The sequence below is a fragment of the Cibotium barometz genome, chromosome 26 (genome assembly GCF_041138505.1).
Source record: "Cibotium barometz isolate CiBa-2024 chromosome 26, ASM4113850v1, whole genome shotgun sequence".
NCBI classification, from domain to species: Eukaryota; Viridiplantae; Streptophyta; class Polypodiopsida; order Cyatheales; family Cibotiaceae; genus Cibotium; species Cibotium barometz.
The window spans coordinates 48026076-48045277 of NC_141071.1; the positions used below are offsets into that span (position 1 = coordinate 48026076).

The following is a 19202-nucleotide window of genomic DNA, read 5'->3' on the forward strand; positions in this document are numbered from 1 at the left end:
AGCTACAAAGCTTGTAACAAGATATTGGATGGTGAAGATGAGGACCAAGAATACGAGTCTCTCTCAAAGCCTGCCAACTTCGAGCCCTCGATTCAAGTTCTTGCAACCATGGACCCGATAATGGAACCGGCTCGCTAAGTTCGAGAGACCACCTAGTTGCATGGCTCGCCTTGGTTGACATTCGGGTTAGCCAAAATGTATTGTCTTGGGAGATGCGGATCTCACTAGACCACGGATCTCACTAGGCCACCCACCCCTGGCACCATCCGCAACAACCATTACTATGATAAGAATTTCCATATCTATGACCAATAGGCTGTTTTGAAGCGGAGTTTGGGAGGAGATGCATCGATCATCGACCACAAGTTGCATCGTCAGCTAGCGAAGGACCGCAACGCTTGACCTCAACGACCCTTTATGAAGGTTTCCAATAAAGCATGGGTACCTAAGAGTATCTTGGCTAGCCAAGGAAAGTATGATGCCCATGCAAGAATTTGGCAAAGCCACCATTTGGCCCAAAGCCCAACAGTGAAGGGAGATCTGCCAAGCAAGCATCCCAAGCAACAGAGCTTTACCCAAACTCGAGCCCCATTGGATTCCCCTTGAAGCTGCTAGAAGCCCAAGGCTTCTACAAAGGGATCCATTGACTTTGTTCTTAATGTTGTGCAAAGGGGGGGAGAATTGCGACCGTCTTCAAGGCTTCCAAGTGTGTCGTTCTCTTGCAAGAGGTATTGGATATAACATGGGTACTCTCTTAATATCTAAGGTGCGAATGCTTGCAAGGCTTCTAGGTGTGCCATTCTCTTGGAGGAGCATGGGTACTCTTAATATCTAAGGTGCTGCGAGATATTTACCCTAGTAGGTGATGATGATGTTTTTTGTCTTTTCATCCCCCCAAGTATCCGGCACTGTGCTACTCTCTTAATATCTAAGGTGCGAATGCTTGCGAGGCTTCTAGGTGTGCCATTCTCTTGGAGGAGCATGGGTACTCTTAATATCTAAGGTGCTGCGAGATATTTACCCTAGTAGGGTGATGATGATGTTTTTTGTCTTTCCATCCCCCCAAGTATCCGGCACTGTGCCACACTCTCAATGCACCAAAGAAACCTGTGCTAAGACTGTGTACTCTTTTTGGATGTCCACATGGTAAGCACATGCCTTGCTCCTTGATTCGTGTGTGAGGGAGGCATGAAGAGGATGAAGGAAAAACTTCCGAGAAAGCGAGAGAGAAGAGTGCCCACCTTTCCAACTTCATAACCGACCACCCAAGCTTCGCCCTCTTCACCAACAAAGCCCCTAGCCATTCTCCAACATGACCCACTCTCACCAAAACCTCCGCCACACCACACAAGCCAACCGGGTTCTACAACACTATTGCTCGCCATCCGCCACCAACACACTAGACAACCTCACCAACTAGCCTCCTTATAAAGCCGTCAACGGCAAAGCTCCAAGCCCAACAAAGAGACCAAGACGTTGGACGTCGGCCCAACAAAACTAAAGTTGGCCACAAACATGCAATCTTACCGAAAAGCTTATGGCATCAACATGCATGTAAGCTGGCATACCAACCTCCTAGCCGGTGCAACTATAGGCCAACACCAGCAACAAGATAACACCACCGTCAGTAAGAAGCCTCCAAAGAGAAAAAGATTGAATTCAATCACGCCGATATCCACTTTCTTCCCAACCCCCCGATAAGTGTAGGTAACCAATTCACCCTCTTCTTACTACATATTTTGACTCTCCACTGGTAGAGCACTCCCCATGGTGGGTAGAGCTGGTACAACTGGATTGTTTGCAAGCACATCATCAAATAGCCCAATCTCTAAACCGCCTACAAACCCCAAGAAAATCATGCTACCACCAAACCCAAACCTACCTCCACTTCAAAAAATCCTTCCCAGTTTCCAATTTGTAGTCAATCCTCTTCACTCACATCCGTTCGCTACTGACACTTAAGCACAAGACCGAAACATCCTTCCTACCTTGAGGTCCATCCACTGCCCTTTCATGCACTCATGCCTTTGTTGATCACATCCACGATCTCCATCGCACCTTATCAAGGTACTCTGACACTGGATCCCACTCTTGCATCTACCATGTGTAAGCCACGGCATGCCCTTGCCTTTGATCCATTTGTCTTGCCTTGTCTTCTTTCATTGAGTTTAGTTCTTACTTGGTCTAGCCCTCTTTCCATCCATTCATGCAGTACAATTCTGACGTCCACATATTCACAAGGACTACTAGCTCTCCATCTGTACCTAGCATGTTGGAACTTCGTGAAGATGCCATCGGAGAATCCTCTATCTTGCCAAATCAAAGGAGCATCCCAACAGAGATCTATGGAACCATCGCATCCTGGAAAACTCTCAACCTTCAAGGTACCTCCCCTCAAGCTTCCATGCCTATATCCTCTGTTTCAACTCCAATTCACCACCAACAAAACCTCACCTTGCTTGACGTATTCGTCAAAAAAACACACCAACTCTAAGCATCATGCTATAAGATTCGGGCATAATACCCTGTCGTGCCAAGATGTCCCAGACCTCTATCTACACATGCTCATCATTCCACGGGAACCTAGCACTCATTCTGCCCAACACAGGGTGCAAACCGTTTCTACCAACTACCTCGTGTTGCAAGGTCCATACCACTTCCACAACCAACGAAGGCCTGGCATGAAGCACCTCTAAGCTTAGGAGTTATCAAATCGGATCTTCCCTCTTTTCTGGAGAAATATGACAAGCTCTTCTTGGCATGCATACTAAAATGAAAAACACGACACAACTAATAGTTCTGAGAGGGACCTGTATGTTTCGTCAGCCAACAAAAAGTTGGTCGATCATCTTGTAATAGAGGTAACGCCTCTAAATGGCTTACAACAAGCAATTTCCACGTAATCTCACAAACGAAAGACCACCTTGTGTAAAGGCAGTACGTGCAAGCTGTTACACAGCATGCTTCCTGCTGCCTCATCACAATAAGAAGTGAATTTGTCCCCAGCACTGAAGCCGAGTTGGCAAGGAATTGGAGCCCCAAGTGTGAGGTTCAATTCCTCCTTGCTGCAGCTGGTGGACGTTCAATCCCACTAAAAGAAAGAAGTGAATCTGTCGTCAAGCTGTCAAAACAACCAGTTTACAAACCGCCACTCAAATTCCAGAGTTTCGGAAGGATCTACAAGGAAGGTGTTTGGGCTGTCATCACCTTGACCTGCTCCGCTAAGAATTCTCCCCTGCGAAAGAGATGGAAATCCGAACCATATATGCTTAGACTTCCCTGATTGACTATACATCCCACACTCCTTTAAAATCAAACCTCAGCAGCTTGCCGTGTTTCATCTGAACCCTGCAACACGAATCAGATTATAAATTTATGAGCCTTCGGATATAAAAGAACATTTGTTCTGAGGTAAAGTATCTTAGAGGATAGGTAAGCCTCACCTTTCCATTGTTGAAGGTACCATTAGCCCTGCCTGGGGCCCATGACTTGAGGGTGCCTGCCCAAGATGCTTGCTCTTCCTGCAGAATGCATATTTTTACTGAGCCTCAAAACAATTATCATGGCTGAAAACTCTACTGAAAACCAGTCTCAATAACAACCCTTTGCAAGCTAACACAAGACACCTCATATTTGTGCTTCGCTTTATCAATCTCAAAACATTCTTTGTCAAGCTCCATAGCCATTTTGCGTAAAGCAGACCGCTCTGCTGCCAGCTCCTTCGCTCGTTCTTGAAGCACAGTTCTGTTCTGTAAGGAGCATCATAAATCAAACAACGGCAGCATCATCATAACTAAACGTTTAATTCAGAAACACGCATCTTATTTATCCTCTACAATATAATGGCAACATTACCTCCTCTGCTGTTGAAAGAATGTCCTCTCGCTCGACACCCAAATGCCCTATGACTCCTCTGCAAAGCAAGAATGAGCTTGTCACTATAGCATAGATCATAGTGATAAACCTGACCATAGGAATGCATAGAGGGCATCGCATTAAAAAAAACTAGCTAAGTACTTTGTAGCTCATTATTTACATTTGAAAAGAGCTTCATAGTAAACTAATTAACTTGGGATTGAAGTACACGATACCTTGAATTGTCCTTCTTCATAACATGCTTACTCATGATGGATGCCTGTTATTTTCGCATAGGATAACGCTATTCAGTGCTCCAGTAAAGATCAATGCACATACTTGACTGGGATCAGTGAGACAAAAGACCAAAAAATAGCAAAGATTCCAAACCTGCTCTTGAATGATAGTGCGAGCCTCTACAAGCTGAGCCTCTAGCTCAAGCTCGCGCTCACTGGCCTCACATGCCATTTCAGACCCTTTTTGTGTGTCTTGAAGCTGAAGCATGCGCTCCTGTCAAAATATCTGACGCTTAGCTCAAATAACCCAATGAAACTTAAATCTGGAATTCAAGCATCCTAGACCTAATGAATATCTAGGAGAATCAGGAACTTCAGAATCTATACAGAATCTTGTTGATTTTGTATGGTGTACGGAATGCTCGTATGGTATGTGCGGTACGCAAAGTGCTGTACAGATCACGAGGTTAAGTATGAGTATGGGATGCAACTATGAACCATTCCAAACCTTAATGGAGGCCATCTTCACTCGTAGACTCTGCTCGATTTGATCTCTGGCCATGTGAAACGGGAGATCAAAAACATCCTGTGTCCACAAATCAAAATCCTTGGGCAACTTCAGCACACAGCAAACAGAAAGTTATGATTTAGCAAACAGAAATGGTGTGTTGAGCAATTACCGTGCGCCCTCCAAGCGGAGTGGGTGGAGGTTCATTATCAAGTACGTTGTTAGAGGACCCATGTTTTGTTACACAATTTGATGCATTCAGGAAATCCCGCATATCAACCTGCCACATGAAGTAGAATCAAAAACCATCGCAGGATTACAGGATGCCATTTGAGAAACTCCAAGTACCAGCGAAGTAAAATCCCATGCAAAGACAATTGCAGAGTAAATCCCATGCAAAGACAATTGCAAAGTCCCATGCAAAGACAATTGACTTGGATCAAGTAAAAAGCATTGACAATAATCCACTTTCAACACACGCCCCAGTAGTTAAGGTTAGCATTTCAGTTGTTCCACCTTCTCGGATCTGTTCGCCTCCATCGTTAATCTAATGGAACATCCTTTCTATCAGCCAAGGACAAGTTTTACAAAACACGTGCACTGTATTGAATACAGATGCATCTTGTACATGACAGCTCCCTTCCCATGAGGAAAGAGGCTTTTTCTTATTTTTCTTTATTCTATTTTCAGGTCCCATATCTGTATACCTAGATGAATATAGGAACATGCCCAAATTCACCTTTTAGAAACGTGCATCTTATATACTCATGGTAGTCAACCCACGAGACTATATAACGATCAACTCCATTATGCATAGTATGGACTAGATACAACGACATCCCCTCTAACTTCATCAGTGCCCAATAGTGGGTGTAGAACTCTGTATCAAGATATGCTCTCACACACGCACGCCACACACACACACACACATAAGAGCATATATTCACACAAAGCCCTTCGTACTGAGTTTCTGTCAAACCTCCGGAGATGCAGGGCAGACTCAGCCATAATGAAGCCCTTCGTACTGAGCTTCTGTCAAACATCCGGAGATGCAGGGCAGACTCAGCCATAATGAAGCCTAGCACTAAGGGAAGTAGCAAATAGAAAGAATTAGTACAACAAATAAGTAGTTGATAGGGCAAATGCACCGCTAAAGATAGAAAGAATAAGCACAATATCAACTAGCCCCGCAACTCGGACAAAAACTTCACAATGTGAAATCTGCATGTCCGCTAATACGACTGAATTATATACCTAGATGAATCCAGGAACATGCCCAAATTCACCTTTTAGAAACGTGCATGTTATATACCCATGGTAGTCAACCCACAAGACTATAAAACTATCAACTCCATTATGCATAGTATGGACTAGATACTACGACATCCCCACTAACGTCATCAGTGCCCAATAGTGGGTGTAGAACTCTATATCAAGATATGCTCTCACACACGCACTCCACACACACACACACATAGGTCCCGTAGGCCACTTTGGCCAGCTGAGGACAATACTACAATTTCTTCCCTCATGTGGCTTCTTTACACCCCATCCATCCTTCGTAATTATGCGCCTCCCTTTTGTCTTCCATCTTAGGCCCTCCCTACCCTCTCCTGGGTGCATTTATGTCCCTCGGCCAGCTGTCTTTGTGGCTGCCTCAAAGCCATCTCTGAATCTGGATTCTGGGTGTATTTCTTTACAGTCTTCACTGGCATATTGCCTTGCCCTTGCTTCCTGTCCATCAGACCTCCGCTGGCTCTGTTTCCAGCTAGCATACACCACTGTCCCACAGACAGTTCTGAATTTTCTGCTTTGCCCCTCATATGCCGTTCTGTAACTCCTTGCCACTTTAGCCCCTCCCTTGGTGTGAGATCTTGCCCATTTACTAGACCGTTCACTGGCTAGCCAGATTGATCCCTACTCTTCTAGAGGGCACAGTGTCAATCTCCTTCACATGGTCTCCATGCTTTCCCAACAAAAGACCCCAAAATCATCCATTTACCCAACTTTGATACAATCAATTACCCCTTGTGTCTTCTTTACACCCCACTGCCAAAAGCAAGCAACAATGCCTACCATCAAACACTAACACCAAACTGCATCAGCATGCACCAAATCAAATCGATCCTAATCTACATCCCATCAGGCATTGCAATCCAACAAGCTGTTGCACACCTTCATGATATAGTACATGTGACGACACACAGATTCGAAGTTTTATGCCACATAATTTGCGTAGCTCTCCATTTAACATGAAAATGTCCTAACATTCACTTCTACATCAACATGCACTACAGGCATGAGATACAAAAAGCTACCTGCATTGTCCGTAAAAGAGCACGAAGATCAGTGTTCTCTGCCATAAGCTCATGTTTTTTCGATTCATAAGCATCAACCTAGCCAATGTATTTATTCAGATTTGAAAATTGTATTACTTTCACAAGCATGCAATTCAAAATCATAAACAAAATAAAGCTTAGATTTACAAACTTATTCTGGCTTACAATCATTTTGTAAAAGTCACCATCAGCCTTCTTCCCATTCCACGTACCACGTTGCCGCCCTTCTTTCTGTTAGACAAACACAAATCAGAACATTTGCTTTTATTACTTTGAAGAGAATGAATGTATGACTGACTTTGTGTAACATGCGGAAGCTTTGGAGAAGAATCGGTAACTTCAATACTCAGAATTCAGCACTCTTTTCGCGACGGAAATTAACACACAAACTGAAAGGAGATGTGCAGAAAAGAGAGAGAGAGAGAGAGAGAGGGAGAGATGGAGAGGACACAGTATTGGGTCCCAATTGCCCTTTGTAGGGCCCCCACCACGGATGGTGTATTTGTTTTATTAGAATGATGTGAATCTGAAAAGAAAATACAGAATTCTTGACCTTTCTTGGCTGGGAAATCCCTGCCCTTGACCTTCAGCTCTCCACCCCTTTGCTTAGCAACTCCCTTGGCTTGTCTAGCCCTTGATTTTCTTGAGCTCTTGGTGAATAATGAGATGAATGAATGGGATTGTGGGCTAAGCCTTTTATACTACTCCTCATGAGCAGTCGGCCAGCATACATCCAGGCGGCCAGCATAAAACTCCCACGACTTATGCAAATTCAGCAATAAATGCTAAAATAAATCCCATAAATGCTGCGTTTTATTCCTAGCTAGCTGGGAGGTGATGCGCCTGCATTCCAATGGCTGGGCAAGCCTTTTGCACACATCCCAAGGGCTGGGCAGCCTGTATGGGCTGCCCCATACTTGCCCTACAGCCATGTAAAGGCTGTAAATTCCTGGAATTTGCCTTATTCTTGCCCTAGGGCTGTCCTACAACCCTTCCATGGCTGGTGGGTTCAGCTTGGGCCTTCTTGGCCCTCATGGGGGTGGTTCCACACCATTCCCATGCCCACACTAAGATCCGGGGTAGCCCTATGGACCGGTCCCTTGTCCTAAACACTAACTACTCGGTGATTTGGCATCTGGTACCATACCCAATACACAGAATCACTGACATCATTCTAGAGGGAGACTCACAGCACGGACTGGCACTGTTTCATGTGCAGGACAGTGCACACCTGACCTTAGATTCCTATGCAGGACAATGCACACCTGACCTCGGACATCTGAGATGGATCCTTGGCTGACTCGTCCCGGACTGGGCTCACATGGGACCAGTTCACCATCCCAGGTCCTGCACCTTCTGTACAGAAATGTCTACGTGGCATCCAAGTGCGGGATGCACGTGACATCCCCTTTTGCTTAACTTGACGGAAGCTGCATAGCCTCCAAATAATCCGTCAATAACGCCGGATAGTCTTCGAAAAACTCTTTGTCGAGCCATACCGCTTCATGAGTTCCTCGGTCTTGAAACTTCGTGAGGAACTGTCGTAGTCTTCGGCCTAAGCCATGCTTGAAACGGTGCAGAAGGATCTGTTCTGGAACCATAACTTCTACCTCATCCACAATGTCTGGTTCCGCTTCGTCTTTGACCTCTGAAGGGGTTGGACCTGCATATGGCTTTAACCAACTGACATGAAATACATCGCGCATAGTCCAACTCGGAGGTAGCTTTAACTGCATAGACACCTCATTAATCTTTTTCCTGATGGGAAAAGGTCCGAAGCTCCTGAAAGACAACTTTGGGCACCGCTTGCCCACCTGCTTCAATCTTTGCTTCATAATCCGAAGATAAACCCAATCCCCTTCCGAAAACTTCATATCCCTTCGGTCTTTATTGGCCTGTCGAGTGTAGGCCTCTTGCGCTTTAGCCAATCTGTCTTTTACTCACTCTAAGATCTCCTGGTAAGACTCCGTCACTCTGTTCGCCTCCGATACTGAAGACAAAGTCCTGGTTAACGACGACTGGAAAAGTCTTCCAAACGCTGCCTCATATGGAGTCTTGCCAATAGCTGAAGAAAAAGAGTCATTCAAATCAGCTTGAACTAAAGGCAAATACGATTCCCACTTACCTTGTTGATCGTGGACATAACACTTCAGCACATTAAAGGCCAGCTGGTTGTATATCTCTGTCTGGCCGTCTGTCTGTGGGTGGAATGCACTGGAAAAATTCAACTTAGTACCAAAATTATCAAACAATGTCCTCCAAAAATGACTAGTAAACTTCGCATCTCGGTCTGACACTATGGTCCTAGGAATCCCGCCAATCGGGTACCAACGCCGAATGAACAACTGGGCAACATTCTCGACAGTCACATTGGCCCTGCAAGGAATAAGCATAACAAATTTGCTAAACCTATTAACAATAGTTAAGCACTGCGTATTACGCTTACTCGGACTGGGAGGCAGATTCGTGACAAAGTCTATGGAAATGTCTTGGAAAGGACCCTCAAGAATTGGCAAGGGCTGTAACAACCCTATCTTCTTTCCATGAGGAGCTTTCACCTTCTGACAAATGTCACAGCGTTGTACATATGTAAACACATCACGCCTTATCTTTGGCCAATAGTATTGCCGTTCTAATTTCTCCAGAGTCGAATTCATGCCCCTATGACCACCTGTAATGGCGTCATGGGCATCATGGAGAAGAGCTGCCCGGAATGACTTCATGACACATAGTCGGCCTCTGTAGAAAAGCTAACCATCACGTATCAAAAAATGGCATGGTCCTGTGGCATCCAATACCTGTTTCCACTATGTACCGAATTCCTCGAAATCCGCGTACGTGTGCTTCATGTCCTCTAGTCCTATACCAACAAGATCAATTCTAGTGGTCTGAATCATAGACACTTGTCCCTTCTTGCTCAAAGCGTCGGCCACTGGATTGGCCTTTCCTGGAAGGTACTCAATCATACCACCAAACTGCTGGAATATCTGACTCCAGCGGTGTTGTCGATCACTCCACTGTGCACTTGGCATTGTCTAAATCCAACGTAATGCCTGATGGTCAGTGCGAACCTCGAAGTCACGGCCATACAGAAAATGTTTCCAATGTCTCAAGGCCTGTATCACTGCTAGGAGTTCACGATCATAAACTAAGTAGTTCTTCTCGGCGGGCAGTAACTTACGAGACATGTAAGCTACTAGATGACCATTCGGTTGCAATACACCTCCAATAGCGATGTTACTCGCATCGGTGATCACATGAAATGGGTTGTCCCACGAGGCAAGTGCTAAACATAAAGCCACCTTGAGGTTCTGGAATGCCTCCAACGCTCGTGGAGTCATTCAAATCTTTTGCCTTCTTGCTGTCACTCCCTTTAGCAGATCGGTGAGATCTACCGAGAGGTCAGAAAACTTGTCGATGTGGATGGAATATGCCTGGCATATACCCACAAATGATCTGATGTCATAAGCTGTCTGAGGTACTTCCCAGTTGACAATCTCGGCCACTTTAGCCGGATCAAGTCGAATGCCTTCAGCACTAATTATATATCCCAAGTAATGCACCTGGAACAGATAAAATTCCGACTTCTTTTCATTGACGTAGAGCTCGTTGCTTTCCAGCAACGTAAGGACTTTCTCCACATCAATGTCATGCTGCTCAACCGTAGCTGAAAATATAATATAAACACACACTTTCCAATCAAATCCCGGAAAAGGCTGTCTTGGGGATGTCCCCCTCCACAATCCGCACCTGGTGGTACCCACTCTTTAAATCAAGTTTCGAGAACACCTTTGCTCCATTCAGCCTCTCGAGAATATAGTCAATTCGAGGCATCGGGAATCTGCTCTTGATAGTTAGCTTGTTGAGTGCACGATAATCGACACACAAACGGGAGGACCCATCTTTCTTCTTGACAAATAAGATCTGTGCTGCAAATGGCGACACGTTGGGACGGATGAAGCCAAATTGCAACAATTCTTGGAGTTGGCGGTCCAACTCCGATTCCATTGCCTTAGAAAGGCGATACGGAAACTTGCTCGAGGGTTCCGAGCCTAAGATGAGGTCAATCTTGTGGCCCTCCGGTCTGGACGCGCGGGGGGGGGGGGGGGGGGGGGGGAGGGGGGCTTGGGGGGGAGGCTGTCCCAGAAAAATCTTCTGGAACTTTTCGTGGAGAACCGAGTGCTTCTCGGAAGCACTGGCCACCGTTTGGGCTGTCTGGATGTAAATCATCGCACACTGTGCGCCTTTCCGGACTGCTCGCTTAGCCTGCAAGTGGCTTATGAGCGGAAAGTTCAGAATTCCTGGCTCACACTTAATGGTCACCCGGGCGTTTGACACATTCCAATTGATCTGGAACGTGTGCTTGTCCCACTTGACATCAAGAAGAAACTTGTGAAACCACTGAATACCTGTCATGTGCATAGTGTGTATCTACCGTGTGCTATACGTATGCAAGACTAGTTTCGAGGCTTGGGGAAGCTTGGAACTAGGCAGGCAGATTGACGAGCTGAGTTAGGGAAATACTAACGGGCGGGCACCCAAGTATGGACAGGCGGGCGCCCAAGTGTGGACGCCCAATGACCGGCCAAGAGCCTATAAAAGGGTGGCCAAGGTTAGTTATTGTATATAGAGAGTCTCGCGAGTTTGTGAGAGCTCTATGGTCTTGGAGCCTGGATCTAGTGCAGACGTGCACCTGCTTTATGCAGCCGAGGCCGGCAGCAATCTCGAGGCCTGCGAGGGCAGCTTCGTGGCGGTATGGGACGTCGCGAGGAGGAGATTGGTCGATACGTCAACCTAGTTAGCTGAGCTCGTGGCTCGGTGGGGACAGCCAAGACTGTGGGCTCGCCCACGGCTGTCATGGTTGGGAGGTGAGTCAGGCCTGCAACCCCTTTGTTGTTTGTTGTTCGTTTGTTTGCAGGATTCGAGTTTCGAACCAAGATCGATCATGAGGGAAGATCCGTGGGGATTTGACAGTGGTATCAGAGCATACCTCGTGAACGAGCAAGTCAGTAGGTAGAGAAGAAGAGGTCGAAGAACGGTATGTGTTAAAAAAGCTTGCTGTTTTTTCTGTGCATACTACAGTTTTCAGATTAGTATGTGTTTTTCCTTCGTCTAAGACCCCATGTTGATGGGAGATGGTAGGTTGAATAGGGTTGATTGCTTTTGCAAAGAAGAGGCATGTTTGTTGTGCAGTCGTTTAACCTGCAGGGAGAGAAACAGAAAAACGAAAAAGCAAGTTTGCTTTTCGTTGATTGAACGGGAGAGAGAGAGAGAGAAGAGAAGGGTTGAAACGTGGTGGCGTGCTGGACAACGTGCTAGAGTTCGTGTTGGCACCATGTTTGTGGGCAGCGTTGTGGCGGGCAAGTACATAGTCGGCCAAGGAAGCACATTCGCACACGTTCGTGTGCAAGCCTTGTGCGCAGGCGGACTTGTACGCATGACCAGGCGGGGAAGCAGGCGGCCAGGCCTGCATGACCAGGCGGCCAGGCCTGCCAATCAAGCCGGCCAGGCAACGCCCAGGCCAGGCAGCGCAGCCAGCCAGGCAACGCCCAGGCCAGGTCCTGCGTAGCCAGCCAGGTGTGGCCAGGCGTACTCGAGGGTGGCGCAGCCTACCTATGCGCACTCAGGCGCCGGCAAGAAAGACAGCGCATGTTGACATCAGCGCCAGCAGCACACGCCGCCAGTTAATCCTGGAGGAAAAAAAAAAAGAAAAGCTACGTTTTTTTAGCTTTGTTTTTTTTTTTAGTTTAAATTTTTTTTTAAAAAAAAATTAAAAGTATTCTCTAAGGTTTCCAAGGTTTTTATTTTTTTTAAGACAAGAGAATATATATATCCATATATATATATATCCATATATATATATATTAAAATATATATATATATATTTATTTATTCAAGAAAAAAAAAGAAAAAAACACAAAAGCTAAGCATAGCTTTTCGAGATTTTTTGGCTTTTGGGAAACCTTTATAAACCCCTCTAGTGGGCTTCTTGCCACACATCTCTCGAGTTCTCAAGTTCTCAAGTTTTTAAGCTCTCAAGCTCTCGAGTTCGTTCGCACTTTCATTGTGCAAAGATCGAATTTTCTCTCCGCGTACCCTCTTCACGATGTCGACCCAAGAATCGGAGTTGGAGCCCCTCGTGGAACGCGAAGGCTTGCCGGCTACGGAAGGTACCGATGCCGATCTTTTTGACGAGTTTGTGTCAAAATCAGATTTCCAAGAGTTCAAAGTAGCTCTCGAAGCTTCTTCATCGGAACGTCAGGCACAAATCGCAACCCAGATGCAAGCTTTGCAGAACTCCATCGCTCTATTGACCACTACCCTCTCTACTTTCTCGGGAATGGATACCTTGGCTTCAGCTTTAGGCCCCAATATTACTCCGGAACCGTTCGGGCGCGAGCAAAAGCAGCGAACCAAGGAGATAGTGGACACTTGGCTACACAAGTGGCAAGTTCACTTTCAGTTTCATCCATATGATGATGGAAAAAAGATACAGTTAGCAGAAGGTTTCCTGTCCGGCAAAGCTTTGCTTTGGTGGAAGGGACTGAACCCAAAGCCAACGACTTGGGCACAATTTGAAGACATTTTCAAGAAAGAATTCCTCAAGAAAGAGGATGATTATGATGTTGTTGCCCGGTTTTCAGCTTTGACCATGACCTCGCAGCACGTCACTTATGAGGTCTACCTCCAGAAATTTCGTGACTTGCAGATGAAAGCTACAAAGATGGATCCCACTACTCTTTTGGGGTTTTTCGTAGCTGGTTTACCAGACTCGTACCGATTACAGGTTAAAAATAACAAATGTAAAACATTGGACGAGGCCATTCATTCAGCTCGTATCTATGATGATACGATGGTCTCTTCCAAGTCGAAACCCGTTACCGAGCAGGGGAACAAGCATAAAAGAAAGTTCTCCGCACCTATGGCTAACACGAATGAAGGCAAGTCTTCGGACCAACCTTCGAAGAATTCCAGTTCGACACCAGCGAAGAAGAAACGACTCCTTAGGGCTTTAAAGCTCAAGAAGGAAGGACGTTGTTTTATCTGCAAAGAAAAAGGACACATGCGTAATGAGTGCCCGAAGCAAAAGGGTACCAAGTCAAACGCAGGACCCTAGCCAAAGGCAGCTAACCAGTTGTCTTTGACAGGTACGTCAATTACTGTACTTTCTCGCCCTAGTACTTGTTCTGATTATCTGTTCAATTCTAAGGTATTTGGCATGCATGATCTTCTCCGAGTTTATGGAGAAGTGAATGGCCATAAAATTCACATTCTTTTAGACCCTGGCAGTTCGCATAATTTTGTTAACTACAAACTTGTGCAGAAATTGAGTCTTGATACGACACTCAGCGACCATACCTATGAGGTACACCTACCTGCGGGAAGACAAGTTTGGGATCGCAAGGTGGAGATGCTTCCAATCCAGATTCAGGACTACAAAGATACTCTGGAATGCTATGTTATGCATCTGGAAAATGTAGACTTGTTATTAGGGATTGAGTGGTTTAAGACTCTTGACGTCCAGATAGATTGGTCTAGTCATATTTTTTCTTTTCAGCATAGGGACACCAAGTATAGTATTTTAGGTGATTGTATTCATCCCTCTCAGGGACCTCTTGTAAATACTATTGATTTTGGAAATATAATGAATTCTTCTTTGTACGCCGCTTTCCATTGTGTATTGATTCCACTTTCTTCTTTTCTCATCCCTTCCATGGATGTGAATGAATTAAGTGTGTTTGAAAGCAAAGAATTACAGAAGATACTTATTCGTTTCAAGATGTATTTCCTAAGGAACTGCCATCGGGTTTACCACCTGAACGGGCAATAGATCATCGTATTGACTTGATCCCTGGTGCTCATCCTGTGAGTATTCCACCTTATAGGATGAGCCAAGCTGAGGAAGATGAGTTGGCTAAACAACTCGAAGATTATTTGAGGATGGGCCAGATCCGTCCAAGTAAATCACCTTGGGGTGCACCTGTGTTGCTTAGGAGAAAGAAGGACAATACTTGGAGAATGTATATAGATTACAAAAGATTGAACAAGCTGACCATTAAGAACCATTATCCTCTCCCTCGATCAGATGACCTAATTGACCGGTTAGCAGGAGCGAAATATTTCACGAAGATAGATTTACGTACTGGCTATCACCAGATACGTATTCATGAAAGGCATGTCGAAAGAACCGCCTTTCGGACTAGGTATGGCTCGGGTGTGTGAGACAAGAGGTTGTCGGGTGTGTGAGACAAGAGGTTGTGGTCACGATGATGGAAATATAGCCTTGATGATAAGGCAGGAGTGGTTGAGGAGGTGGCTGGCGAGGAGACAAGCTGAGAGGGGGATGCAAGGGAGTCACAAATTTTACCTTTTGGGTTAACCAATGCTCCAGCCACTTTCCAGCAAATGATGAACGATCTTTTTCGTGAACATTTGGGAAAATTTGTGGTGGTGTTCCTGGATGATATTTTGATATATAGTCGTACTCTTGAGGATCATGTCAGACACCTCACGATTGTCTTATCTATTTTAAGACAGAATCGACTATATGCTAAGTTGAGTAAATGTGAGTTCTTTATGACCGACATCATTTACTTGGGACACAAGATCACTAGAGATGGATTGAGCATTGACTATGACCGAGTTCAGAAGGTTTTGGATTGGCCTATACCACGAACAGTGAAACAACTTCGTTCTTTTCTCGGTTTTGTTGTTTTTCTTCGGAGATCTGTACGGGAGTACTCTCAGCTCACACTACCGATGACCGACTTATTGAAAGGTCGTGGACGTAAGTCCAATCAGCCTATCACTTGGAATAACGATTTGGATATGGCCTTCAGACTTTTGAAAGATAAAGTCAAGGAAGCACCTATCTTAGCATTGCTTGATCCTAGTCGGCCTTATGTTCTTGAAACTGATGCCAGTGACTATGCTATCGGGGCTGCTTTATTTCAAGATGGTAGACCGGTTGCTTTTGAAAGTAAAAAGCTAGACGACACTCAATCTCGTTGGCCAACCCTTGAGAAGGAGCTTTATGCTGTGATTCATGCTCTCAAGGTTTGGAGACATTATTTATATGGCTCCAAGTTTGTGGTATTGACTGATCATCAGTCAATCAAGTATGTGTGTGATGCGGATGATTTGAGAGGAAGGAAAGCTCGTTGGGCAGAGTTAATGCAAGATTTTGATTTTGAGATCCATTATCGGAAAGGGTCCATGAATAATATTGCAGATGCGCTTAGTCGGATTAGAGAGGTGAATACTTTGTCGTTCACCGAGATTTCTACTGACTTATTTCAGTCATTGAGAGGGCTTTGCAGGACTGATAGTTATTTTGGTCCATTTTGGCAGAAGATCCAGGACGGGAGCTCATTGATTGACCAAGACTCGGTGACTGCGCAGTCTACCATTCAGGCTGCAGGAGGTCAGTGGATGATTCGGAATGGTTTACTATTCCGTAATGACAAAATTTGTGTACCACAGATCCTGGACATTAGATCCAAGATTCTGAGGGAGTGTCACGACGCCCCTTCTGCTGGACACCCTGGGGTACACAGGACGCTATCATTAGTGAAACACACTTTTTATTGGCCGAAGATGAAACGGTATGTAGAAGATTATGTTCTTAAGTGTCAGATTTGTCAGGCAAATAAAGCTGAACGCTTTAGACAGGCTGGGTTGTTGCATCCTTTGCAAATCCCAGGTAATAAATGGGAAAGTATTTCCATGGATTTTATTACCGGATTGCCAAGAACACATCAAGGCCACGATTCTATTTGGGTTGTCGTAGATCGCTTGACAAAGATGGCTAGATTTTTACCGACCTGGAAGACTATTACAGCTACGCAATTAGCTCGACAGTTTATCGAGCAATTGTTTAGACTGTACGGGTTACCACAGGACATAGTCAGTGATAGGGACTCTAAGTTTACGAGTGATTTTTGGAAACTTGTTTTCGAGAAGTTGAAAACAACTTTGAATTTGAGTTCCGCAGATCATCCTCAATCTGATGGCCAGACTGAAAGAGTGAATAAGATTTTGGAGGATATGCTTCGGGCATATGTATCCAAAAGACAGAGTTCATGGGAGGATTATCTTCCTATGTTAGAATTTGCATATAACAGTACTAAGCATACGAGTACAGGGTTTAGTCCTTTCATGCTTATGTATGGTTTTCAACCAAGATCACCTGTTACAGTAGGATTCTCAGGACTTCAGCATGATGCAGCACGTAATTTTTTGCAAGATATGCAGGAAATGTTACAAGTTGCGAAGGAATCTATTAGAAGTGCTCAAGACCGAGACAAGTTTTATTCTAATAGACATCGTTCACCCAGAGAGTTCTCTGAAGGAACGATGGTGTATTTGCGAGTTCCGAAAGATTCCGAGACTTTACGAACAGGTAGATCTCCGAAATTATCCCCTAGATTTTGTGGACCATTTCGTGTTACACGACGGATTGGTTCAGTTGCATATGAATTGGATTTGCCTTCTCATGTGAAAGTTCATCCTGTATTTCATGTCAGTAGACTTAAGGAAGTACTGGGTGGAGCAGATCAGTTAGTTACTCCTCAAGAAATTATAGATGTCCAGGACATGACATTTGTTCCGCACGAACCTGAAAAGATTCTTGGATTTCGTGAACGAAGATTGCGTCATACGCTTATCACGGAATACAAGATCAAGTGGAAGGATCGTGTTGAGGAGGACGCTACATGGGAGACATTGACTTCTCTTCAGAGAGATTACCCTGGCTTTTTAGTGAGCTCAGGAGTGAGCTCTTAGAGGAAGGGGAGTATGTCATGTGCACAGTGTGTATCTACCGTGTGCTATACGCATGCAAGACTAGTTTCGAGGCTTGGGGAAGCTTGGAACTAGGCAGGCAGATTGACGAGCTGAGTTAGGGAAATACTAACGGGCGGGCACCCAAGTATGGACGGGCGGGCGCCCAAGTGTGGACGCCCGATGACCGGCCAAGAGCCTGTAAAAGGGTGGCCAAGGTTAGTTATTGTATATAGAGAGTCTCGCGAGTTTGTGAGAGCTCTATGGTCTTGGAGCCTGGATCTAGTGCAGACGTGCACCTGCTTTATGCAGCCGAGGCCGGCAGCAATCTCGAGGCCTGCGAGGGCAGCTTCGTGGCGGTATGGGACGTCGCGAGGAGGAGATTGGTCGGTACGTCAACCTAGTTAGCTCAGCTCGTGGCTCGGTGGGGACAGCCAAGACTGTGGGCTCGCCCACGGCTGTCATGGTTGGGAGGTGAGTCAGGCCTGCACCCCCTTTGTTGTTTGTTGTTCGTTTGTTTGCAGGATTCGAGTTTCGAACCAAGATCAATCATGAGGGAAGATCTGTGGGGATTTGACAATACCCAAAATTATGTCTGCTCCTACAAGAGGGGCAACCATAAAGTCACGCACAAACTCTATGCCTTGAATCACTAACTTAGCACCTAGAGCTTCATACTTGACGCTCGTTGTCATGCATGTGCTAAAACCCTCAACTTGTTTGTCCACCGAAGTCAGCTCGAAACAGGCACGCCTAGCGGCCTGTTCCGTGACCACATCCTCCGTGCTGCCGCTGTCAAACAAGACAACGACTCTCTGGCCACCTATGTAGCCAAAGGACTTGAGCAATTCGTTGCGCTCATACTCCTGGTCATGGGCGCCCTTCTGCTTATCTTCGAGCTCCCGGCTAATAATTGTTCCAACTGAAGCACCGGGGTTTGAAGAACTAGGGGTAGCCGCTGGGGTCTGTGTGGGAGCTGAGCTCACCACAAAAGCTGTGGAGGCGGCGGTGGCGGGGTTTGGAGGCTTCTTCGGACAATCCCGAGAAGTATGTCCTTTTGTATGACAAAAGAAACATCTACCCTTCTTCTTGTAATGAGAAAGCTCCTCAGCACTCAACTTGCCACCTGTCTTGCCTGCCTCCGCTTTCTAGTCTGGAGTAAGCTTAGACGCATTGTTCGAGTTCTTGGAGCCAGAGGCTCCCGGGCTGTGTCCTGGGGAAGACCCCGTCTAGTTCTAGCCTTTGCCCCCGAGGCGGGAGCCCTGGGAGAAGCCGGCTGGGAAGTCTTGGGCTTGCCACCATTATGTTTCATTTCTGCACTCTGCGCAAGCGAGAGTGCGTCCTCCAAGGTGACTAGCCTAAACATACGCACCTCCCATTGGATTTGCGTGTCCAGGCCATACAAAAACTGCCCTTTCTTGTCCGTATCAGATAAGCCTAATTGCAGACATAACGTCGAAATTTTATTGGCAAACTGAAGGA

At 45.7% G+C, this 19202-nt stretch overlaps 1 protein-coding gene across 4 annotated transcripts in view; it reads right to left on the minus strand.

The window, feature by feature from the left end:
• Nucleotides 1-2705: 2705 nt before the first annotated feature.
• Nucleotides 2706-19202, minus strand: part of LOC147624047 (uncharacterized) — a 37003-nt gene continuing 20506 nt past the window's right edge. For 2 of the 4 annotated variants that reach the window (XM_086820712.1, XM_086820713.1), the window contains 10 exons: nt 7104-7169; nt 6918-6995; nt 4772-4879; nt 4600-4677; nt 4246-4365; nt 4092-4135; nt 3856-3913; nt 3627-3749; nt 3444-3521; nt 2706-3348 (listed from right to left, as the gene is read on the minus strand). In XM_086820712.1, coding sequence (XP_086676838.1) covers nt 3313-3348; nt 3444-3521; nt 3627-3749; nt 3856-3913; nt 4092-4135; nt 4246-4365; nt 4600-4677; nt 4772-4879; nt 6918-6995; nt 7104-7169 — 789 coding nt within the window. In that variant the 3' untranslated portion in view covers nt 2706-3312. The remainder of the gene's footprint in view (nt 3349-3443; nt 3522-3626; nt 3750-3855; nt 3914-4091; nt 4136-4245; nt 4366-4599; nt 4678-4771; nt 4880-6917; nt 6996-7103; nt 7170-19202) is intronic. The other 2 variants (XR_015269246.1, XR_015269247.1) reach the window with 2 other exon arrangements.